Here is a 26,758-nt window from a genome sequence, read left to right on the forward strand (position 1 = left end):
TTTGTAACTAATTTATTAAATAAAGTGTGAGTTTTCATGCAAAACACAAAATTGTCTGGGTGACCCCAAACTTTTGAACGGTAGTGTATATATATATATATATATATATATATATATATATGTGTGTGTGTGTGTGTGTGTGTTCTTTTGCCCATTGTGCTGCATTAAATTACTGAGTGGTGGATGTATGAAACACATTTTCTTTTTATTGGTTAACATTAAAAACAGCCAAAATGTGCATATTGGTAATCTTAAATAAACACTCATAAACTCATATGGTTGTCACATTAGGCCTGGGTTGTATTTATTGATGAGATTTTTTTCAACTTTTATTAAATGTTAAAAACATTCAGTAAGTCAATTTGACAATCTGGGATGAATACATGTCTTACTTACCAAGTTACTTTTATTCCATTACATTTGAAAGACAAATATCATACTTTTGACTCCACTAAATTTCTATCAATTCTCTAGTTACTCACTACTTTTGCTTTGAAGTTGGCACATGAATTTTCTTTTCTGAAATCAGATCCCAAAGACCGTAAACTGTTTGTGTACTTGTGTTTGGTTTGTCTAAATGGTGTAGCCGTATCTCAGTTGAGTGTAGAGCAAATGCAGATATTAAACGTTATTTAGATCAGTGTGTTCATTTAGTCGTTATGATGATGGCTATGACTGAGAAGGATGATGATTCTCTACCTGAGCACCACGGCCATATTCTAAACCCACGTTTGAGGTTTTTAAATAAAGAACGATTCGTATTGTTGTAAATCTGTTTACCACACAAACTTCATCACAGCCTACAAAACATCAGCATCTAACCTGAGAAAGCATGTGGAGGTCTGGAGCTAACACACGTGTTTTATTCCAGATGAACATTTGAAACTTGTCTGTGCTTGTAGTAACTTAGTTGTGTTTATATTTCATGGTTTACTTTTTAGATATGAAATCATGTTTTCTAGATAAACAGAACGTAGCAGAATGTAAACCCATACATTCTTGACTGCACTCATGCTCTGTGAAAATATGTTTTGAGATATTTTAAAAAGTACTTTGAATACTTAAGTATTTTTTAAATCTACTACTCCAGGTCTTTAACTCAAGTCATAATCTGACTGAACAACTTTCACTTATATTGGAGTAATGTTTCCCAGGAGGATCTATCCTTTGACTTAAGTAATGAAGAGGTGTACTTTGTCCAGCACTGCATACAATCATGCACAAACATGCTGTGGACATGCACTTAGGAGAGATGTCAGACTGAGGAGGCTGCCATCAACCTGTGCCACCCGAGCAGCTGAGGGTCCGGTGCTTGCTCAAGGGCACCTCAACAGTGCCCCGTCAAATCGACCAGCAGCTCTCCAGCCACCAGTCCACTTTCAAAACTACTGAGAGTTGAACTATCGACCCTCTGGTTCACCAAGCCAAGTCCCCATGCAGCTACTGAGCTACTGGTGCCCATTGCGAAGCATTTGGGTTCACTCAGGTAATACAAGCTTCAGAGCTTTTGTGTAATCCGCTCATCTTAAGTTGCTACAGACTTTTTTGGGTATCTCCATTCACAATACTTTGTTGAAATTTGCCTTTGTGGAATATGACATTAGGAAGAGTATGCTGTTGACAGACACAGAAGAAATCACAACTGAATAATCTTAAGAAAGACTGGTTTTATTTTGACACTACCACATTTAAGGCTGTATCAAGAAAAGCACATTAAGTCATTTACAACAACTCCCTTAATTAGCAGATTGAGGATGTATTGGAAAAGTTTTAATTTGCACCCCTGTAGAGTAAGGCATTAAGATATATTTGAAAATGATCAACCAAGAGCTAGTTGATAAGGACTGGAATATGAGCAAAAACATTCAGTCATTGTGTAACTGTTAATATTGTGTAACTGTTGTGAATATTATTAGAAGTTTGAAGTTAGTGTGTGTTGATGTGAAGTAAGGCTGTGGGACTTTCCAAAATGGAAACAGACATGTGTTTTGGCTAGTTAAAATAATAATCTCAAAGGGAACTTTGGTGTTCCCTTTGAGATTGGGAGGGGAGCCCCAGGGTGCTGCTAAAGGACATTGATCAATGGATGCTGCCAATAGACGAAGATGTTGCCTAATATTGACCTAGTGTTCATGATGACCATCACGTTGCTAAGACTGTGTGACATTGTTTTGAAGTGTATACATGCAGAGTGCTTTGTATTATTTAAGGAGACCCATCAAGCCAGACTCTGCCACAACATACAGACCTAGAACGAACCGGTTTTTAATGCAGCTCAGCTTGTGTCAATCATTGGCTTTAATGCCTCAGTCTCAGTGTTGTTGGAGTGAACGTTCTCCCTCCCATTATGTTCTGTGGCACCACCTGATGGTGTGTGTGACTGTAATGAGTGCTTGGCTTTCACTTTAAAAACATCCCACTTGTCAGGAAGCCAGCCTCTGTTGAAGAGCACAGAGGTGAGGTAGGAGAAAATCAGAATGCCAGAAACTGAAGACAACATTGAGATCGTCTTAACTGGAGCGTACTGGACAAAAACACCATCCTCAAGAGTGCATCCTGGGAAATGTATGACTGGTGTTAATCCTAGCCCTGCATCTCCGCTGAGCAGTCTTAAAACCAGTCCTAACAGAAAACCCATAACAGAGCCGTAACCATTGGAGATGTTGAAGAAGAGGACGCAGAGGAGTTGAGGGAAGACTATCACATAGGCCACCTCAGCACCAAGGAACCAGAATGTTACAACACTATTTTTCAGGTTGGTGAGTGATGTACCAACCACACCGACAACCACCACTGCAGCACGGATCACCCACTGAATCTCTCTGTCTGACGCCTAAAGATGAAAGTGGAGACAAGGAATAGGAAGGACAAGGATTTTTTTACTCACATTACTCTTATTTCTACTTTCTCTTTTTTTTTTAATCCAAACTCTCGGACATTATGAAGACCAAGGCCTGTTTCCCACCTGAGGCCTGAGGATGTTCTTGTATATGTTGGAGCTGAAGACTGAAGCTGCAGAGAGCATAACTGAGTCAGCCGATGACATCACGGCAGCAGCTAAACATCCAATACCGATGATGGAGATGAAGGATGGGCAGAGGTGCTGGAGGGCGATGGGCATAGCTAGAGCTGCCTCCCCACGTTCATATGGAGAGGGAGAACCATAGGTGGTCAGGTTCCAGTCTGTGACAAGGGAAAGAAGACTGATTGAGAACAATTAAGAAAATGGTCAATTTTATTGAACAAAGCCTTCTGTTTCAGGGGTAAACTGTGTCCAGTGATAGTCGCACTGTCTCTATGTCAACCACGTTTCTTGGGATCCTTTTACTGCAGAATTTAAGGATATCTTCAAGGATTCAAGGTTTTTTTATTGTCATACCAACACAAGCTGTCGCATGAGGTGGAACAAAATTTTGTTTGTCAGGTCCCATTTAAAAGCCACAATAAGAAGACACACACAATTAAAAAAAGAAGACAAGCAAGAGCATTTTGACTACAAGGAGCAGCATACATAAACAATCATAAATAGAAAAATAGAAATATTTTGTGTATATGAGGAAAAATAGACTGATTTGCGGTTAGTATGTCAATAGTGCAGTTGAATGTGCAATGTGCAAATTGTGAGGTAGTCTGTTTTATTGTTCTTATCAGAGCCTGTATGGCTGTGAGCAGCCGAGACTACAGATTACCCCCAGAGTCCACTTCCTGAAGCATATGTGAAAATATTGTGAATTTCTGCAAATACAGTAGCTCTGATCCACATACTGAAGTCAAATGAGTTGGGCTTGAAGAACATCTTTGGGCAGCGTATTCAGCTGGGTCAGGAAATCTTGCTAACACTGTGCACTGAGTCGCACTCCAAGAACTTGTCATCTCTGTGGAAAACTTCAGAAGAATGTTGCCGAGCGTTGAACAGTGCTTTTGGTAAACACAAACCTCACCCCACAAAATCAACTCCTCATGCTCGCTATTGTCCAACAGAAAATCTATGATCTGGGATATAAACTTGTTTGCAGACAGAGTACCCTCACCTTCATGCCAGACATCGCAGAGATTTGTGATAGAGAGATGCAAATATTGTTCAAGAGGAACCCCAAGTGCTCACTGCTTTAACCCAAAAATTTAAATCCAACACACCGCACAACTTTTTCCAAGAATTACATTCACTTTTCTCCACTTCATGGTGCCCCAACTTAAAGTTATGAACTCTTTGAGTTTCCTGATGTTCAGCAGACGCCACATGATCTTTCCTCAAGGTTCAAGGTTATTCATACCCGTAGGTAGATTTTGTTTGCAGTGAGTCAGCCTCCTTTTTACATCATACAGCCACCGCCACATGTAAACCACCGCCTGGTCTAAGCCACCACATGATGCAAAAGCAAGATCTGAGAATATATACTGCTTGTGTCCCTAAGCTGGTGCTAACAAGTTTTTGGCAGATTGCCAAGAAAACCTCCAAACTTGACAGTCTGCCACGTCCACAATTTTAGTCTGAACAGAATATAGATAATTTTGAATCATCAATGTGTCTACTATAGACGTGTCTTGTTGGGACTGAATTAGAGAAAAACCCTAGGACGAGTTCTCAAAAGTATGCACCCTTGTTTTGGCGTCATTCTTCACATTCAAAGCTGTATGTATGTTTGATGCACTGCCTGAAAGCCTGCCACACCCACAATTTTAGTCTGAACGGATTGCCTTTCATAAGATTGGATCGTCAATGTGTCTGTTATAGAATGTGTCTTGTTGGGACTGAATAGGAGAAAAACCCTAGGGCGAGTTCTCAAAGGTATGCACCCTTATTTTGGCGTCATTCTTCACATTCAAACCTGTATGTGTGTTTGATGCACTGCCTGAAAGCCTGCCACGCCCACAATTTTAGTCTGAACGTAATGCCTCTAATAATTTTGAATCATCAATGTGTCTACTTTAGACGTGTCTTGTTGGGACTGAATCAGAGAAAAACCCTAGGACGAGTTCTCAAAAGTATGCACCCTTGTTTTGGCGTCATTCTTCACATTCAAAGCTGTATGTGTGTTTGATGCACTGCCTGAAAGCCTGCAACGCCCACAATTTTTGTCTGAACGGAATGCCTTTCATAATATTGGATCATCAATGTGTCTACTATAGAATGTGCCTTGTTTGGACTGAATTGGAGAAAAACCCTAGGAGGAGTTCTCAAAAGTATACACCCTTATTTTGGCGCCATTTTGAATTTTGAAAGCTAGGTGGCGCTCTTCCTGTTGAGTTTCGAATATGGGTGTGAGAGGCTTTTTTGTGCTTCCTGATGCCATGAATATGCGTATTAATTTTCAAGCATGTATCTCAAAATAACCTCTATGGGGAGGCGTTTTTGAAAACTCTAGGGGGCGCTGGTGAGCACATTTTTGAGATTTTGTGCGAGACCCATAAATTCGCAAATTTTTCACCAGGCCTAATGAGCGTGCATAAATTTCCACGCTTTCATGCATGTCAAAGGCTCCAAAAATGCAATCTAAGTTGCGTAACAAACAAAAAGAAAAAAATCCTTAGGGTTTCAAAAGGCCTTCACCGCCACTGCGTGTCAGGCCCTAACAAGGTAGAAATGAAATCAACCATTAGTCAATAAAAACAACTTAGAAAGTGCCATCAGTAAAAAACAATATAATGGAAAACAAGATAAAAAGATTCATAGATAGTTAAATAACTAGTGAAGAACTAGATAGCAAAGCATCATGCTGTATCACTCAAACCTGTTGATAATACTGATGGCTGCTGGAACAAAGCTGTTTTTATATCTCTTGGTTGATGAACATGCTGGTACTTTATACCTCTGCCCAGATGGTAGAAGCTGACATTCATGATTTAATGGGTGGGAGTCACTGTTTATAATGGAGCCAATCATCCTCTGTAACTGTCGGGTGTACAGGGATTCTGGATGAAGCTGTGACTCCCTGATCAGCCTGCTGGACCATTTCACAATTTAACTCAAAGTATTCTTGTTTTTCACAGACAGGTTCCCAAACCATGACACCAGACAGAAAGATAAAACAGATTCAATAAAAACATTATAAAATAAGGTCACCAGGGTTTTATCTATGTGAAAGGCAGACACATTCCTCACACAGAACAGTTCCTGGTGTCCCTTTTTACACACATCTTCATAAACTACATTTCAAAGTTCAGTTTACTGTCAATTATTGTTCCAAGATTGTATGTTTGGACACACTCCACAGTTTGACCATTCTTGTCCATCCATTCTATATTTTCTGTAATTCCTTCACTGCCCCTCAATCCCTCAACCCATGCCCTCATCTCCGCATCTCCTCATCCCTAAATTTCTCAACCCCATCCCTGGAGTGACTTCTGATCATTTATATTGAAGTTATATCAACTCTCATTTCTTACTACTACAACTCAAGCTCTTTTTTTTTGTCTGGTTAATATACAAACCCGGTTTTGTTGTGAAACCTCCAGATGATGACTGATTAGTGCAAGGAGTTATTAATCTAGAACCAGAAGGTCTTCACCAACCCTTTATGTAGATATTAAATCATTCGGTTAGCTTTTGATGAACAGAATGATTAATGAATTCATTTTCACAATGTAGCCAATGTGGAACCTGTTCATACCTGTGGATGCAGCAGCTGCCCCAAGCAGTATAGGAGGTATCCCAAATGCAAGAACAGCAAAAGAAGCAATAAGGCATGCCAGCCTGGCTGTAGACGGTGAAGAAGCTGATAAGGTCCTCTGATGGAAGCACTGATATCCCTGACTTGCTAGTGCCTTAAAAGTAAAACAGTGAGTCAGTTGTCTTCTTCTATTTCACACTGAAGTATCTAAAACCCTAATTCCAGTGAAGTTGAGGCATTGTGTAAAATGTAAATAAAACAGTACAACAATTTACAATGATCCTCTGTAACCCACATTCAATTGAAGACGCTGTAAAGACAAGATATTGAATGTTCAAACTGATAAACTTGATTCAGATTATCTGCATATAAGCGGCAAAGCCGAAAACCAACATTGAATGTCCATTACCTTCAATCCCTCAGGCGGCACTGCATTAAAAATTGACATCATTCTGTAAAGAATATTACCATGTGGGCTCAGGAACACTTCCAAAAACCATTGTCAGTTAACACAGTTTGTCGCTACATCTACAAGTCCAAGTTAAAACTCTACCATGCTAAGCAAAAGCCATATTTCAACAACACCCAGAAACGCCGCCAACTTCTTCGGGTCAAAGCTCACCTGAGATGGACTGACGCATAGTGGGAAAGTGTGCTGTGGTCTGACGAGTCCACATTTCAAATTGTTTTTGAAATCATGGACATCATGTCCTCCTGGCTACAGAGGAAAAGGACCATCCAGATTGTTATCAGTGAAAATCTCAAAAGCCAGCATCTGTGGTTGTATGGGGATGTGTGAGAGCCCATGGCATGGGTAACTTGCACATCTGTGAAGGTGCCATTAATGCTGAAGGTACATACAGGTTTTGGAGCTACGTATGCTGCCATCTATGCGTGCTCATTATGAAGCCCAAAATACGACAACAGAGACCCCGGACTGTTGAGCAACTGAAGTCGTACATCACGCAAGAATGGGAAAGAATTCCACTAACAAAGCTTCAGCAACTAGTGTCCTCAGTTGAGTGTTGTGAAAAGGAATAGTAAACATGCCCTTGTCTCAGCTTTTTGGAACGTGTTGCAGGCATCACATTCAAAATGAGTGAATATATTTCAAAAAACGATAAAGTTTGAACATTAAATATCTTGTCTTTGTAGTGTATTCAATTGAATACAGGCTGAAATGGATTTGTAAATCTTTTTTTTTCTGTTTTTATTTATATTTTACACAACGCCCCAACATCACTGGAATTGAGGTTTGTAATAAAATTAAAGGAAAATCCAATACAAGGAGTTATACATTTCCCCTTAAGATACTTTCTCCCCATCTCTGCCTCTACCACCTGCCGGTTTCTCCTTACTTCAAAAACTGTTCCACTGTTTATGTACATACTGTTTATGATTGGTCCAAAGATACTGACTCGAACCAAATTAATTTAATTTATGCCATATTTGCACGTCCCTACCAAAAGGAGGAAGTTATCAATCATAATCCAGATCTTCTCTAGCTTTGGTGCACCGATCCAGGGAGCGTGCAAGGTGTTGTTCATTAGCGTCTGGCTTATGTCCAAGGTATAAGGGTTCATCAAAACAAAAGGGACACAGATACACTGTGGAAGCAAACAAATTAAATGATGAACAAACAATTTGCAAAGCTTCGACTGCTATGACTTCGAAAAATGAATTTTGAAACTTACCAGGCCAAGGAATATGAGGATAAGCTGTATAACATCTGTGTAGGCCACAGAGTAGAGACCTCCCAGCAGTGTGTAGGAAATGACAACAGCAGCAGAGATCCAGATGCCAACAGTGTAGGATAAATCCAGGACCACACTCATGGTTCCTCCTGCAAAACTAGTTGTATCAGTGTAATAGTTTTGTCATTCTGTGAGTATACTCATATCATATCCATTGTACGAGGTCATATCTGCAAAGTGTAGGAAGGAATTTATGTTTTCTGTTTATTTTACTTGAGAAAAAGAGTTGTACAAACACAATATCAGAAATTTAAAAAAGCCTTGCTCATGACAATTTTACCCAAACCAATCAGTGTTGTGGGTACCCAGACCAAATCAGTGGTAATTGAAGCCAGGCACAGTCCAGTTGACAGTACTTCTCCATACTTGACACGAAAAGGATCCATCATCGTCACAAATTTTCTTTCTCTCATTGGTTTGGCAAATACTAAGCCACCTGTATTCAAAAATAATAAATAATACATTAAAAATGCCCAAGATTAGTGAAAACAGACAAGAAATAACAACAAGGTAAAGTGCAGAGAAATGATTCATTAACTGCAATTAACTCTTGAATATAGGTCAAACTACAATATATGATGTAGTCTGTTTTTGTGGTCTCTCACTTTGATATCTTGTTATCTAAAACACACTCAGATTATTGTACAGTGTCCCGGTTTTCTGACTTGGTTAGGTGCAGAAAGAAAACCATTGTCCTGTAAACATTTAACTGTCTTCATACATCAATTGCATTCAGTAAAGTCCACAAAATGTTTCTGTGCAGCTGTGTGCTCCTTCTTGTTCCAGCTGTTTTAGCCATGATGAGTAGTTAAAGTAATTGAGCTAAGCCTGATGTTATGATTATTTTTGTGAGAGTTGTGGCTTTACAGATGTCTTCTCATCTGTAGCTCATCTTGCATCAAACAAATGTGTCTTCACTTCTCTCTGAATTATAAACTCACACCTTCTGCTGCCAAGTTCTGATTTTATTTCTGACTTTGAGTGCTAAGGATTTTTCATACTTGGGTTTCTATGTCATACCCAGCTAAAAGTCTACCTTTTCTCTCTGTGACATTCATGAAATGTAGTGGTATTCGCCTCCTGGCTATCTGTGTTTAAGTACTATATTCAAAAATACCACTTGACAGGTGCAGCTGTTAAATGAGGGTGAGGGAAGGTAGAGAGTGTGTAAAGTCCAGAAAACTGCAGGACTGACAAGTGCAAACAGGTCTGAAGATGAGTAAAGGGAGAATGGCACACAAGAGAAGTGGAGAGCATCAACAACGAGCTGGAGTGGAGGGGTAGGTTGACGGACAGATAGCCACTACAGCCCTCCCTTTAATCCTTCAACACTCTGTCACTTTGCTTTATGAGGTTAAACTTTAAGATGTTGTTATAGCTGATTTATTACATTTCTTCAGTATTCAGTCAAGGTGATATGGGAAAGGTTTTGTGCAGGGGTAATTTTTAAAACAGTTTTGAATTGCTTACCAATCAAAAGTGCTATGCAGTATGCAACAGTCATAATGATTGCCCAGGTTAGTCCCAGAGAGGGCAGGTACACCATTTCCGTTGTGCCAACAATAAAGCCTCCTCCAACCCATGAAGCTACAAAATGGATTGACACACACACATGCACGCCCGTCCGCACACACACACGCACGCATGCAAGCACGCACACACACACATGCACACACACACACAACAGTTATAAAACAGTGGTTGCTTGATCAGAGAATAAAGGGTGTTAGTGACCCGCTGCCTGCAACCAATGCCCCTACAGTCACGTTTACACAGCAGACAAGCCAAATTCAATAAGGCGAACACCCTGACATACGGCAGCAGCGAGACAACACAGTCAATGCAGCGTCTTCTTATATCCTGCATGTTTATGGTCATGATGACACAAGTACATGAAGAAGCTTTCGCTATTATAGCACCATTTCATTAAAATATCTGAAAACAATTAACCCTTCCCTGTCCATTGTATGATGGTAAATTGGTTACACTGATGAATGTGATACGGTCACATTATTAAATAAAAGAAAAGGTGTCAGTGCATCGTATACACCAAACAAGGAATGTGGTCAGGACCTGTCTTTACTTTGGCTAACTCTTGATTTCTACCATTTAAGGTTAAATGTTTTGATGCCCAAACTATGAAGTCAAACCAAGAGTCTTTTCATAAAGACACATCCATTCATTTTGTTCTTCTGTAGTTTCCACTCAGTTTTTCCAACTGAGCTCCTCTGACCTGTCATCGTGAAGCTTCCCACCAACCAGCCTATGCTGCGGTTCCCGAGCAAGGCCATGTCCGCTCCAGAGGCTGCACTTCTCTTCTGTTCCCTTTTTGATTTGAAAGAAGCCCAGATGCCGGTCCCAAACACCAGCAGGTAGAAAAATGCCATCGCTATCACTCCTGGGATGTTGACAGCCATAATGGACGTGTTGACTGGCTTCCCCTATATCCAAGATGCAACTGTGTAAGTGATGAATCTGCTTCGAGTATTTTAAAGAAAAAAAAGAAAGAGAGTTACTCCCTCTGATGAAAATGACTGGTTTTAGGTTTTATTGCTCAGCAATAATAACAACTTGAAGCTTCCATTTGACATGCATCGGAGACACTGAGAAATACTGTGTGTTGCACTTGGTTTATATATCACACAAGGTAGTTCCATATTACATAACACAATCTTCAGTAGTTCCATATTACACTAAAATGATACAGTGTTAACTTGATTCAGTGAACCTTAGATGAGTTCACTGGAAGTGGTGGTGGACTCTGGCTGGTTGGTGTAGTTTCTGATAACAGTAAAGGCTTGTTGCCTTCATTTGATAGGACAGCTTTAGAGAAACAGGAAAAGTTGGGAAGCAGTGGGGAGATAACATGCGCCAAATATAGTTACTAAATACACAGAGCAGTCCAACACAGGTGTGACACAAAACATGTGAAAACAATCAGGGTGCAATCAAAACTGGAGGGAAACACGATGGCTGGAAGTAGATCCAAACCAGACACAGAAGGAACAAGTAATCCAAAATAACACAGGAAACACCGGAGACTGAACTTACAAGCACAAATGAAAATATACACACGAACACAATGCACATAATGATTAGGGTCACAAGGGTGTGACTTCTCTGGAGCACATACATTAAGGTGGCCAGCCAGGGGACCAAACTGTTCTGGGAGACAACCACACATGGGCGACAGTTCAGGGGGATCATTCTGTTCTGCATTCTGTAACTAAATACAAGGCATTGCAAATGCAAGCATCTTTATTTGTTACTACTTTCAGAATTACTAGTTAAAGAAAGTTGCACTGTTTGTTAGTTATTTACCAGCACTTATACCATGCAGCTGTTTAGATATAATCATAGCAGCACATTCAGCAACAAAAACGGGTAAATAGACACTAGGGATGTAACAATATATTGCAAATTGGTGAAAAAAAATTGATACAAATAAGGGTGCTTTGTAAAAACTGTTGCTTAGATTCAACTCCAAAAAATTAAGGCAACATTTTTCAATACATTTTTGTTAGTTTAGTGGACTTCTTTGTATTTTAAGTTGGTAAGACTCTATTATACTTAGTTTACTCAATGCTAAATAAATTGGTAGATGCTACTAGGAAAAGCCAAAAAATTAAGTTTAGCCAAAGTTAAAATTGTCAGCCCATTAACCACAGCAGATTTAATTATATTAAGTACCATTCCAATGAAAAATATAAAAAAAATGATTTGAATTAATCCCTGTAATCAAATATATTAATTTCAAACAATTCTTCCTTTCCTTTTTTACACTACTTACAATAATTAGTTAGCATTGCCACAAATAAAATGAAAGAGATATGAGAGATATACATTTCCAACATTTATTTAACTGTGTAAACATATACAGTGATACTGAGTTGGATCCATGTGAACTTTGATTCCCTCGATGACGATGCCTACTGCTGCATGAACAACCCAGAAATACCTGCTTACTACTTCAGTGCAAATATTTTCGGTGTTGCTAAATTAGCAACAAATTAGCAATGCTGATGAGAGTCCAGCCCCAAGAATAATGGGCATTTTATTTATAATGCCCGACTTAAAAACGAACAAGGGGAACAATTTGGATTTTGGCAAGCACACAAAATAGGCTGCAGACAGTCATTGGCAAAAATGTAAACGGTATAACTTTAATTATTTGTTTGAGATTAGCTGTACACTGTAAGGCCTCATGGCGCGCATTTTGCAAATACAACTGAGGAATCCAAGTCATGCTTTCGAAAACAGCGCAGTACATCATGTTCATTCAGAAAAAGAAGGTTACTTACATGTGTTTTGTGAAGTATTGTCCAGCATGTAGACTCCATGAAAGATTAATGCTCTCAATGTTGGCTGCAGGACAGGAGCGAACGTTAACGAGTCTTGGCATGTCCTCTCTTGCTGCATGTGGGCGTGTCATGTCGTTTTACTTTCGAGATGAGGCGTTAAACTGAGTTTTGTCAAATCAATTTATTGTGAAGTTAAACAAAATCAATTCAATGCTGGAACATATCAAGTTACCAAAATATTCACACTTTTCACTTGTAGGTAACTTAAAAAAACACAAAAAGAAAAGTAAACCGATTTTTCAGAGAAGACCTACTTTTTAAAATTAAGTTATCTGGACATTACCATTGAAAGGCTTTTTACAGTGTGGATTAAGATCGATTCATCATATTTTGTATCGGGATGTAATTTTTAAACATTAGAAGGCACAATCTGCGTTATTCTCCGCTTGATTAACATCATTAAGTCTCGTGCGCTGCTTTCTCTTCAGAGGTGTTTTAAGTTTAAAGCATGTTTTGATGTGAATCAGCTGCTAAAGGTGTTGTGCACAGCAGAGACGCTCATCTGGCGTCTGTGACTGAGTGACAGGTCTCCACGAGTGCTTTCTTTCTACGCTGCTGGTCTGATTCTGACCCGGTTGCACTCCCGGCTGACACCTGACGTACACATGCTTATTTTTCTCAGTAAGAACGAGTAGACAGAAAACTGGACACTGTGAGTCTAAAATATGATCCTGTTAAGTTGTCCTGTTTCAGTAAATCCACATGTTGAAGTCTAAGTCTTCACATATGACCATGCGTCCACAGAAATTATTTATATGCCTGCTCTTCACGTTGATATTCAGCGTGTTAACATTATGAACACCTCAATATGATCCGTAGCTGTTTAATACCGTCAGTACTATACTTTGTGTCATGAAGGAAAATTTGATTTACGGGGAAAAAACGTATTTGGCATTATTTTTGACATGGAAAACGTTTACGTTTTTTTAAATGATAAACGTTTACATTTCCAAAGATCAATCAAGGAGAAAACTTGAAATTTACATCCCTAATTTAAAGAGATGTACCTTATTTGTTTTAGTATTTAATACTTTCGTTCACTTTCCATTTCTCTATAATTGTTCCGAAATTTTCCAACAAGGTATTTTTGTGCGATCATTTTTAGTTCTTTTGCAAGGTGCTGAAAAAAAATGTGCAGTGGTATTATTTGAGTTACAACACAACTTAAAAATGAAAAAGTATCACTTTGTTTAAAAAGAAATATAAGAGAAAAAATATATATATTTTGCAACAGTCAGAATTTAATTGTTGTAATGCCTGGTAGCGCCACAAGGTGATGCCACCTTTCTGTGTCTTTGTTATATTCAGAGAAGTGGTTACCCTCTGAGAAGGCAGTTTTTGTCTTACATTCAGACTGAGAGAGGACTCTGTCTGTCCCTTCAGTAACTAGTTGGTGTAGGTTATGCAGATGTTCTTATTCTCATGTATGATTGTGGAACATAGCGCCATTGAGACCTGGCATTGTATGGTCAGTGTTTAGTACAGTAAATAAAGTTAATGTGGGAAATCTCCATTCATTCGTCTGTCGAGTCTCTGAGCTAACTAGCTATCTGGAACAGCTAGCTCTCCACCTACACACCAACAATGTTACAATTGCAACTATCCATATCTGAGAATTTAAATAAAATAACAATTATTTAAATTTTGAGTTCAATCCAGTTTTCCTGAAAATCATTAGAGAATCGTGAGTGAATCGTATCGTGAACCAAAATTGGGGATTCTAATCGAACTGTGGGTTAAGTGCATTGTTACATCCCTAATAACCAGTAACCAATTGGTCCTTATTTCAACACAGTTCATGCAATACAGTTAACAACTTGTGTCAATCATTGGCGTCTTTGCCTCGGTCTGAACATCGTTTGTACAAAATTTCTCACTCTCATTATGTCCTGTGGCACTTATTGGTGTCTGTGGTTGTAATGAGTGCTTGGCTTTCACTTTAAAAACATCCCACTTTTCAGGAAGCCAGCCTCTGTTGAATAGCACAAAAGCAAAGTAGGAGAAAATCAAGGTGGAAGCAACTGCACACAGCATAGAGATAGTCTTAACTGGAGCGTACTGGACATAAACACCATCCTCAAGAGTGCATCCTGGGAAGTGTATGACTGGTGTTAATCCTAGCCCTGGATCTCCACTGAGCAGTCTGAAGACCAATCCTATCAGAAGACCCATAACAGCCCCATAACCATTGGAGATCTTGAAAAAGAGGATGCAGAGGAGTTGAGGAAAGATTATCACGTAGGCCACTTCAGCACCAAGGAACCAGAACACTAGGATGCTGTTTTTCAGGTTGGTGAGTGATGTACCAACCACGCCGACAACGACCACTGCAGCATGGATTACCCACTGAATCTCTCTGTCTGTCGCCTGAGAAAGACAGCGGAGAAAAAGAAGAACAGGTTGTTAGTATTTGATCAATACCTTTTGTTATTTTGGTGCAGCAGATTAAAGACCTTTTTACACCTGAGGCCTGAAGATGTTCTTGTATATGTTGGAGCTGAAGACTGAAGCTGAAGAAAGCAAAGCAGAGTCAGCCGATGACATCACCGCAGCAGCAATACATCCAGTACCAATGATGGAGACGAATGGAGGGGTGAGATGTTGGAGGACGATGGGCAAAACTATTGCTGCCTCCCCACGATCATATGGAGATGGAGAACCGTAGGTAGTTAGGTTCCAGTCTGCAACAAGGGGACAAAATAAGTAACTGATTAGTCATATAAAGTTTCACAATGTTGGTTAACCTGAGACACACTTATTTAAACCACATGGAAGAATGGCAAAATCATAACAAAGCCTATCTTACGACTCCTTACATTAAGAGAAGGTCTAGACTGACCTATTTAGTGTTATAGAGAGACTTGCTATAGGCAGACTTGCTAAATGTTACTAAGTACTCTACTCATCGTGGATTAATGTTGGGTCTCTTGATTAATTGATTGATTGATTGATTGATTAATTTGTTGGTTGAGATACAATTACACTAATGTCCCAATGTCTGTCCCAAAAAGGACAGATGGAGAAGTTAAGTCCACCATCGCCAATGCAGTTAACAGGAAATCTTGCAGATAACTGGAAAAGGTTTAAGCAGAGATTCACCATATACAGTATCTGGCAGCAAGTGGAACCAGAGGAGATGATGACAAGGTAAAAGCATCAATCTTCCTGCACGTGGTCGGTGCGGATGCTCTGGACATATACAACAGTTTCCAACTGCCAGACGATGCTAATGGCTGAATTCGAGTATTTTGTGCCAAGCCAGAATATAACATTTGAGAGATATACGTTTTTCTCACATGATCAGAAGCAAGGAGTTTTTTTTTTTATCAGTATCTGGCTGAGCTGCACACTCTCGGCAAGACGTGTGATTTTGGTAACTTAAGGGACTCCCTCATCAGATACAAAATAATATGTGGAATCCCTGATAATGGACTGAGAGAAAGACTACTGCGGGAGAAAGACTTGACTCTCAACAAAACGGTGCACATGTGTAGAGCTGCAGAAATAACACAAGCTCAGGCAAAAGAGCTGCGTATAGAAGAGACAGCAGTGCATTCCTTAAACACAGGGAAAGATCACTCAAAAGAACATTCAAACAATGGCCACAAAAGGATAAAAATACTGACTTTAAATGTGGGAAATGTGGAGGCAGACACAAACCCAAGTCATGTCCAGCATATGGGAAAGCATGTCATAACTGTGGAAAGAATAACCACTTCTCAAAATGCTGCAAGGCAGTGACAGTTAAGAAAAAGAAAAAGAAAGCGAAAACAAAAGTGAGTGGATATACAGGAGAAAGAGTGCCAGTCACAGGAGGCTGTATAGCAACATTTGAACACAACAGTAAGAAAGTAAGAGCAAAACTGTTGATCGTGGATCACAATGTAAAGCCAATATTGGGACTGAAAGCATGTGAACGACTCAACCTGGTTAAAAGAGTGTTTGTAGTCCATTCCAAAGCAGAAGATCACCCTGATTTTCTCATGGAAGAGTACCAAGACTGTTTCGAAGGACTGGGATGCCTACCAGGAGAACACAAAATACAAGTGGATGAGAAAGTGACACCTGTAGTTCACCCCTGCAGAAAGGTGCCCTTCAAACTAAGGGCAGAGTTGAAGGAGGAGCTTGAACAGATGGATAAGCTAGGTGTGATAAAAAAGATTGATGAACGTACACCATGGGTCAGCTCATCGGTCGCTCTGAGAAAGCCCAACGGGAAACTAAGGACATGTTTAGACCCAAGAGACCTGAATAAAGCTATCAAATGTGAACACTACAAGTTGCCCACCAGAGAAGAAATCATGGTGCAGTTTGCTGGAGCAAAATGGTTCATTAAGTTAGACACGTCTTCAGGGTTTTGGCAAATGAAACTTGATGAGGAAAGCTCAAAGCTGTGTACTGTCAACACTCCAGAAGGCAGATACAGGTTCTTACGTCTACCATATGGGATCCTGTCAGCACCAGAGGTCTACCATAAAACGATCCATATGATCTATGAGCACGTGCCTGGAGTAGAGACCATGATGGATGACATCTTCGTTTGGGGGTCCACCTTTGAGGAGCACGACGAACGGCTTAGAAAAGTGCTTGATCTGACAAGGCAAGTAAACCTGAAGTTAAATAAGGAAAAATGTCTGTTTGGAGTTAAGTCACTGACTTTTGTGGGAGACGTAGTTTCTGAGGATGGGATAAAGCCAGACCCAAGAAAGACGTCAGCAATTGAGAACATGGAACGTTCCAAGGACAAAGAGGACATTAAAAGGTTCTTAAGTATGGTTACATATCTTGCAAAGTTCATTCCACAACTCTCGACAAAGTCAGCACCACTCAGATCTCTTTTGAAGAAGAAAAATGAATGAATCTGGTCACACGAACAGGAGGAATGCTTCCAAAATTTGAAGAAAATACTCAAAAAAGAGCCTGTGCTAAAGTTCTATGATCCAGACAAAAGCACCAGAATATCAGCGGATGCATCATTCGCAAAAGAGTGGGGCTTTGTGCACAACACCTCAAGTCCAAATTACCCGAGGTCAATCGGACTTGCAGACAACTCAGTAAAAATCATCAAAAGCTTGATGAAAAAAACACATGATGGAAATGAGGACTTCTATAACATTCTGATGATCTACAGGAGCGCACCTCTGCAGAACGGCATTTCACCAGCTCAAATGTTGGTGGGAAGATTCATACGCACAAACCTGCCGATACATGACAACTTGCTGAAAACAAAGGGATCACACAAGGTGAAACAAGCCAAAGAGAATGAAAAACAGAAACAGAAAAGGAGGCATGACAGAAATGTTGTTATTGTTATTAAACTACATTACCCAGAAAGCCTAGCGCTAGAGAGAGGGAGCAGGGGAGAAGCCTGAGGCTCCGTATACAGTTTATGTCATGATGAGGAGCACAAGAGATGGCGTGAAGTTAAGATACTATTTAATGTTTAATAAAGAGAACTTTGAGCAAGAAGTCACCACGCCCGGTTTGTTAATAAGAAGCAACCAACAAACACAACAAATACTACTAACATTACTGCTACATACACACCAGGTAAAAAAGGCTTAAAATTAGTGATGCATGAATATTCTGTACTGATCAATTCCAACAGAAATTGGCTACTCCATGTTTCTACAAAGCATCTTTGTTGCTATGATGACTCTTCAGCAAACTTAAACAATTGTCAAAACTTTTGGACCTTCCTCTTGGACTACTAGCACGTCTTACCAAGTTGGGTTGATTTTTTTTTTACATATGCAGCTGGACATTATGACACTTCATGGAAAGCATTAAATCATTTATTTTATTGAGGGCATGATTAAAATATTAACAGTTTTCACAATTAACCCCAGTATGTTGATGGTGTTCATACCTGTAGATGCAGCAGCTGCCCCAATCAGTATTGAAGGAATTCCAAATACAAGTACGACAAAAGCAGCAATGAAGCATGTGATCTTCGCTGTAGTCGGGGAAGAGGCTGACAGGGTTCTCTGGTGAAAGCACTGATATCCCTGACTACCAAGTGCCTTAGAGGTGAAACAAATAATCAGTCAATTGGAATTCAAGTGTGACATTCCCACAGAGTAAATGCTGCAAAATATACACACTGAAGCAACCATTTGTTGTAATTTTCCATGTATGTTTAGATAGTGCTTTCTGTCTTTACATTGGATTTTGAGATACAATGTTTCCGCCAAACAGTCACATTATGTGTTTTTAATTCTAGTTTATCACAAGTATGACTCTCTTAAAATTGTGTATGCACTTTTGTTTCCCTACCAAGAACAAGAAGTTATCAATCATAATCCAGATCTTCTCTAGCTTTGGTGCACCAATCCAAGGAGCGTGTAAAGTGTTGTTCATTAGCGTCTGGCTTATGTCTAAGGTAAAAGGGTTCATCAAAACAAAAGGGACACAGATACACTGTGGAGACAAAAAAAAACATGTCAATGATAAATGCACATCATTTTGACTGTCTTATTCATTGTGTAATATTTTACGTCAAGCTTAACATGGTCATTTTATTTTAATCAGTAACTCACCAAGCCGAGGAATATGAGGACAAGCTGTATGATATCTGTGTAAGCCACAGAGTAGAGACCTCCCAGCAGTGTGTAGATGATGGCAATCACAGCAGAGATCCAGATGCAAATAGAGTAGGAAATATCCAAGACCATACTCATGATTCCACCTGTTAGAAAATGGTATCACTGAAATCTTACAGTTCCTCTCTAAATATACCCATTTCAATTAAGTAATGACACTGAAACAGATTTCACTGAATGCAAATTAAAAGAAGAGAAATTCTTCATCATACCCAAACCAATCAGTGTTGAGGAGATCCAAACCACATCAATGATAAATGAAGCCAGGCACAGTACAGCTGTCAGTACTTTTCCATACTTGATACGAAAAGGGTCCATCATTGTGACATAGTTTCTTTCTCTCATTGGTTTGGCAAAGATCAAGCCACCTTGATTTCAAAAGACAGAACACATCACAATCACTCACAGTTAAGTGATGGGGAAAACAGAGTTTACATCTGAGGTGATTCAGACTGAGCAACAAGTTAAACAGATTTCTTCAATTGCAGTTTTTTGACATTCAGGGGCAGAAAATAATACAACTCTCCCAGGTTTAGGGAGGAATCTGAAGGCTGTTCATTTTTTAACCAAATTAATTTAAATCAAATAATGTGTCGTGATCTCAAATTGATGCCCCAAAATAGGCCTCTTAAGTTTGGTTTCACATGCAGACATTCCATATCTTGTGCAACATAAACTTTGCAAACTTACCGATTACAAAAGCTGAACTGTATCCCGCAATTATCAATATTGTCCAGGTCAGTCCCATAGAGGGTGTGCACATCATCTCAGCTGTGCCATTGATGAAGCCTCCTCCAACCCATGTAGCTAAAGGATGAATTAACACACACAAATAGAATAAATGTGAGTACAGCAGTCTTTAGCACAGAGGAGAACTGGATTAGGACCATCTCTAATGGAACGGAACGTCATGCTGTTTAATGATATAGGTATCGCTTTATGTAGCTTTTATTTAAGTACTTCCGTTATAGGTGGTGTGAATTTGCATATAGCTAAATATTTAGGATCGCAGAGCAACATTTAAATTTAACAATCAACATTTATACTTAACATTTATTTTTATATTTAACATTGATACTAATATTTAACATTTCATTTTATATTTAACATTTAGATTTGTATTTAACATTTAGATTTGTATTTAACATTTAGATTTAACAGTTATTTTAACTTAAATACTGTATATTTAACACAACAAAAGAAAAGTGTAAAAGATCACAAATATTGCTCAATATGTGATTAAAAAAGTGACTTTTAAAAATTCACACTATGTTTTTATGACGTTTTGGAGCTAAATGTGGACAACTGTGCCGTTATTTTCAGTCTGCACAACTTTACAAATGGTGCCCAATAATTTTCGGCTGGTTGATGGACAGCAATAGTCTGAGAAACATTGAATAAACTCCAGTGGGAGTTGTGCTGAACTGAACGAACAACATATGTCTGGAAGGTGATAGCAAGTAAACAGCTAGTAGCTCTCACCTATTACTTAAGGTCGCTACACTTAAGCATGCATCATTTAATCATTTGAATTAATTTACGTACAGATGTATTTGCAAAACAACGTCTATATGAGTCTGGGGATAAGTCTGGCCGATAACTGGCACGTCTTGCCAAAAATAGAACAGACTCACAGACCATAGTTTCAATCGTGGATGCTGAAGGCAATAGATCTTTTGAAACTCAAGTTATTAATTATAGGTTTGCAGTTATCTATATGAACTTATATACAGCTGAACATGGTGATAACACTCCTCAACTTATGCAAGAAGGGGGGAGATTCTTAATGCCCTCAAAAAGCTTCAGTCTGGAAAGTCGCCAGGCCCTGACGGCTTTGAATGTGCATTTTATAAGAAATTTCCTAATTTATTCCTTGATCCCTATCTAGCCATGTTGAACTACTCGGCTGCAACAGGAATCCTCCCTCCGTCACTAAGAGAGGCCAATATTTCACTTATTCTAAAAAAAGGAAAATATCCTGAGAGTTTTGCCTCTTATAGGCCGATTGCCTTATTAAATTCTGATTTGAAATTGCTCTCTAAAATGCTGGCGCGACGACTTGAACGTTTCCTCCCTCATATCATTAATGCAGACCAAACTGGATTTTTTAAGGGCCGGAACTCTTCAGACAATGTGAGGAGGCTCCTCAATATTATTGAACACATGCGTAGGCGGGATGACACCGGTTTGGTGCTTTCTCTGGACGCGGAGAAGGCATATGACCAAGTCGAATGGCCCTACCTCTTCTATACCTTGAATAGTTTCGGCCTTGGCAACACTTTTATTAAATGGGTTAGAATTCTTTATAATGATCCACAGGCAGCGGTCGTTACAGATGGTCAGAGAACGAGCAATTTCTCTCTTCAACGTGGAAATCGCCAGGGCTGTCCATTGAGTCCGCCGCTCTTGGCCGTGGCCATCGAGCTGCTGGCCCATGACTATACGTCAGTCAACCACAATCTCAGGAATCTTTGTTGCAGAGAGGGAGCATAAGCTTAATTTATATGCGGATGATTTGCTTTTGTTTTTATCAATTCCAAATCTTTCTATTCCATCTGTCATTGACAACATTACCAGGTTTAGTTCATTTTCAGGTTATAAGATCGATCAACTACTCTAAATCTGAGGTTATGCCACTTGGTTCTTTTCGTACAGTTCCTCAATCCCCTGATCCATTCCCTTTCCGTTGGTCCCCCTCAGGTTTTGTATACCTTGGTATATCCATAACCCCCTCATTTGATTTGATGTATAGTGCTAATTTTACATCTCTCTTGGATACCATAAAAGATGACCTTGATTGCTGGATGTCCCTGCCGTTGTCGTGGCTGGGTAGGGTTGCACTCATCAAAATGAATGTCCTACCAAGGCTTTTGTATCCACTTCAGATGGTACCCATTATTTTTTGGGTGGTTAAGATCCTTAAAGGTTGGCTGAGCTCTTTTATTTGGAATAAAAGAAAACCCACTTGAAGCTAGCAAAAATACAATTACCCAATGCTGCTGGAGGTCTGGATCTTCCAAATGTGAAATGGTATCAGGTGGTAGCACATTTAAGGTTTGTGGCTGAATGGCTGACGGAAGATCAGTCTTCCACATGGCTTGACATAGAAGCTGCCCAGTGTAGTTGTCCACTCCGAAATCTGTTATTTCTCATAGATCCTGCCTCAGCTAAAAAACTGTGTACAAACCTAATCGTCCTAAACACGCTAGGGGCATGGAATTTAGCTAGGTCTTTGGAGGGTCGAACCAATTTAACATCTCCCCATACTCCAATTCAAGGGAACCCTGATTTCCCTCCGGGTCTTGATGACCCTATGTTTAAGAAATGGCGTGCTAAGGGAATAACAGTGCTAGGAGATTTATTCACTGGCTCTGCCTTGATGTCTCTTACTCAGTTACAGCAAAAATATGACTTCACAGGCCTCACTTTCTTTAGTTTTCTGCAGGTGAGAGACTTCATACTAAAGCGTACAACATTAACAGTTAATACAGAAACCTCTGAAATCAAGAGAGCACTGTCACTTGGCCTTAGAAGACGTCTGATTGGCTTTTGCTATGGTATATAAGATCGACTGCAACTGTTAATACCTTGGCCACCAAGCGGAAGTGGGTTCAGATCTTGGAGTGGAATTGCAGACGAGGACTGGTGGGAAATATTTGAAAATGCGAGGTTGAGCCAGACCCTGTTTGTCTTATTCTTGGCCTTCCTGACAGGAAGCTTGTCAATAGACGTCACCAACAACTGTTTAACCTTTTAGCATATGCTGCAAGGAAAAACATTCTGTTATCCTGGATCAAGGAGAAGCCACCAACGAAGAAAAACTGGCACAAAATTATCATGCAGTGTATGCCTATGGAATTTCTTACATGTATGCTGCACTCGCCGCCACTGCGTGTCAGTGCTCGGGCCCTAATAATAATAATAAGGATGAACAAAAAATGCTTGGGTGAAAATAGTCCCGCAGAACAAGGTGTTATTCCAGTAGCGAAGGTATATACTGTAAATAAACTACTCACAACTGGTCTCAATCAGGGCCAATCAGTGTCACACACACACACACACACACACACACACACACACACACACACACACACACACACACAAACTAGGTCAAGTACGTCAAATCAATCGACAGAAAAGAGTCTGGCACATCAATAAAGTACATGTTTTCAACCTCTTCCTGTTGACACTGTGGCATCTGAGAGATCTGCTAACACACAAGCAGCTCTCTCTGTGACCCTGTTCTCTAATGTAATTTGTCCTTCTGTACTACTGCTACTGTTAAACAAAGGCTACTTCAAGTTTACCCGCAGAAAATTCAGTTGCTTCTTTGAGAATTGGCAGAGCTGGGACTGTCGCCGTCCATCTGCTGCTAGATCCGTGACTTCCTGACACATCACTCCCAGGTGGGTGTTCAGATTGAGGGGGCCTGACCTGGAGCGCTAACACCACAACAAGAGTGAAGGTGCAGCAGTGGCTTTACTTCCTGAGACTCCCCAGGAACAACTGCAAAAAACTGCTTGTGTCTTTCTATCACTGCTCTGTGCAGAGTGTTCTGACTTACTGTCTGTGTGCGTAGTATGCCAGCTGCACAGCGACGGAGAGGAGAGCGCTCCAGAGGGTCATCACTACTGCCTCGAAAATCATCGGCTGCCCTCTCCCCTCCCTGGATGAACTTTACAGGTTCAAGAAAAAACATGCTTTACTGCTTTCCCTGTTTGTTGTTTCAAAGTGTTGACAAAGATGGGGGTAAGAAAGCTGAAAAAAAACATTAGTTTGAAGATGCAAATGGAATGCAAGCAGCCACACCCATCTGGACAACACTGTAACTAACTCTCTTTGCTCAGCTATGATGTGCCTCAGCAATTAGTCCTCCCCACAACTGCGATCTCTTAAAATGTATCTTTTGAATAACCACCTACTTACTATACATTATTTCTTACTTGAAACATTTACAATATCTTCACTTGAACAAAAACATTTATGAAGATTTAAAACAAATTTTGGAACAAATCTCTATTGTTTGTAAAATAGTCATGCTTTCCTTTGCTCAACTGCGGTTTGAATCAATGAGAAACATCAGGGGTAAACTTTACCTTAACTCCTTTCTCTTGCTTATAAATCATAACTTCTTGTCCAACACTCATATGGTGTTTAAAGAGATTTGGTGAACTGTTAAAGTAGTAGGTCTCTTACCTGTCATTGTGAAGATTCCCACCACCCAGCTTATTCTGCGGTTTCCAAGCAGGGCCATGTCCATTCCTGTGGCTGCACTTTTCTTCTGTTCCCTTTTGGACTTGAAAGAAGCCCAGATGCCGGTTCCTAGAACCAGCAGGTAGAAGAACACCATTGCTATCACTCCTGGGATGTTGACAGCCATGGTGGAATGGTTTGACTGGCTTCCTTACTAGCGGATGCCCAACTGACTGTTGTGACAACATTCCTGAGTATGGTAAATATGAGCATGATGAAAGTTAAACATTTGCAGGAGGAGTTCAGAAGAATCATTTATCTCCTCCTCCTTACTGTTCAAACTGTTTTTTTTTAAAGTTTAATATCGTATAAAACTAAAGTTGTTATAAAACAGGTTATATAATGCAGATTGAGTTAATTGGAACCTTGTGGAAAAATTTTAATGTTAGTGTAAGTTTTCTAAGTTGTCATTATTGATTTTTTTACTACTCACTGTAGAGACAATCATTTTATGTCTTCAAAGTTTTACTATTTCAGAACTATAAGTTATGTTTGACCAAAACCCTTTTGCCATTTCAAAGTATTAACCCTCAGATATGTTGTTGTATAAATGAATATAATATCAAATATTTAATTGAGCCTAAACTTATTGATTCTTACATTCATTACAAATCATCCTCCCCTGTGCCCAGTGAAAAATATCAAGATGCCATAGACAAGGACACTGCCTCAATCTCAGTTACTTATACCTGATAAAGATCCCACTTCCCTATTAACTTATTAACCACTGTCTCTCATCAATACAGATACAAAAATCACAACTAAAGCCCTTGCATCTCCACAAAATCAGTTATCCCATCTATCATTCACTCAGACCAGACCAGCTTTATTGAACACTAAAAAGTACCGAACAGTTGTTTTTCAGTTATATGACAAGGAGACTAGCCCCGGTTCTGCTTCTTACAGGGATATTTAATTGTTTTTGAGGTGGGGTTGTATGAGTTTTATGTTGCTGATTATCATAGCCACCGTTTGTGATCTGATGGTATATCTTACAGCCCAAAGGTCTAGAGGGACTGTTGTTAAGTCTTACTTGTGACAGCAAGAAGTTTTCTCGGTTCATTGTGTTTAAACTGTTTGCATTAGCTCACAGTTCACACACCTGCACCGCAGTTAACTCTGGATCTCTCCTGCTCTCCAGTATACCTCGGAGTTTCTCCTCTTTTTCCTCTGGTGCATTGAATCATCTTTTCCTCCATAGACTCCGGCTCATAAAAGTGCCCATGTGTGTCAGCAGTAAACAGCATGACATTGGCGTGGTCAGAATCCCTCATTATTAAGTTGTATTTTTATCTCTTTGAAGCTGCAGACCTGAACAGCTGATCAGTGCACTGCAGGCGGAGGAGCACGTCTGTTTTGAGTCCGCAAATAATGCAAAAAACAAACAGGCCTTGTTGAGCCGCATTTTGTAATAACGGTGCATTTTGTAATAAACGTCCAAAATGTAAAAACTTTTTCATTTCATTTTGTAATAAAGCCGCATTTTGTAATAATCTTCTCAAAATGTAATAACTTATTACATAATGCGGCAAAATTTATTACAAAATGCATTGGGGCAGTTTATTACAAAATGCGGCAGTTTATTACAAAATGCGGCTTATTACTAAATGAAATGAAAAAGTTATTACATTTTGGACGTTTATTACAAAATGCACCGTTATTACAAAATGCGGCTCAACAGGCCTTCTGGTGTCAAAGTGAAGTGCTGAATAAAATCACAAGTAGAGCGTACACCTAAACCGAGATGAGTGCTTGGATCGATCTTTTAAAATGAGCTGTATTACCTGCCAGGACTGACCCGGTCTGCAGAAACTGTAGCCTAGCTTGCAGCTGTATCTCCTGCAGTTTCTCTTTACAGGGGCCGAGCTGAGCGGCATCTGTTGTTGCTAGTACAAATACTACTGACATAAAACTCATACAACCCCACTTCAAAATCACTGAAATACCCCTGTAAGATTCCCATCTGAGAAATAAAACTTATTAGAATGCAAAAAATTATAGAAATTAAATTATATAACATTTGATGTTAACTTCAGTGAAACGTTTTCAATGCCAATACCTGTTTTGATGCCGTTACAATTTTTTACAATATAAGTGTTTCAATGCCAATGCTTTTGTTTTCAGTTTCAGGCTGTGTTTTCAATGCCAAATTTTATTTTCAATACCAAACATTAAAG

General features: G+C 39.5%; 2 protein-coding genes across 2 annotated transcripts; both read right to left on the reverse strand.

Annotated features, from left to right (window-relative positions):
• Positions 1 to 1,647: 1,647 nt before the first annotated feature.
• On the reverse strand, positions 1,648 to 10,782 carry LOC117811775 (high-affinity choline transporter 1-like). The gene is made up of 8 exons (XM_034682243.1): positions 10,599 to 10,782; positions 9,836 to 9,952; positions 8,646 to 8,801; positions 8,306 to 8,454; positions 8,075 to 8,218; positions 6,612 to 6,765; positions 2,966 to 3,183; positions 1,648 to 2,833 (listed from the first exon to the last, which is right to left on the reverse strand). Exons 1-8 carry the CDS (start codon positions 10,780 to 10,782, stop codon positions 2,276 to 2,278), a joined length of 1,680 nt encoding a protein of 559 aa, XP_034538134.1. The 3' UTR covers positions 1,648 to 2,275.
• Positions 10,783 to 13,952: 3,170 nt separating this feature from the next.
• On the reverse strand, positions 13,953 to 24,708 carry LOC117811777 (high-affinity choline transporter 1-like). The gene is made up of 8 exons (XM_034682245.1): positions 24,525 to 24,708; positions 20,019 to 20,135; positions 19,541 to 19,696; positions 19,266 to 19,414; positions 19,003 to 19,146; positions 18,596 to 18,749; positions 15,190 to 15,407; positions 13,953 to 15,093 (listed from the first exon to the last, which is right to left on the reverse strand). The coding sequence occupies exons 1-8, from the start codon at positions 24,706 to 24,708 to the stop codon at positions 14,536 to 14,538; spliced, it is 1,680 nt and encodes a 559-aa protein (XP_034538136.1). The 3' UTR covers positions 13,953 to 14,535.
• Positions 24,709 to 26,758: the final 2,050 nt, after the last annotated feature.

Source organism: Notolabrus celidotus, chromosome 4 (assembly GCF_009762535.1).
Source record: "Notolabrus celidotus isolate fNotCel1 chromosome 4, fNotCel1.pri, whole genome shotgun sequence".
NCBI lineage: Eukaryota > Metazoa > Chordata > Actinopteri > Labriformes > Labridae > Notolabrus > Notolabrus celidotus.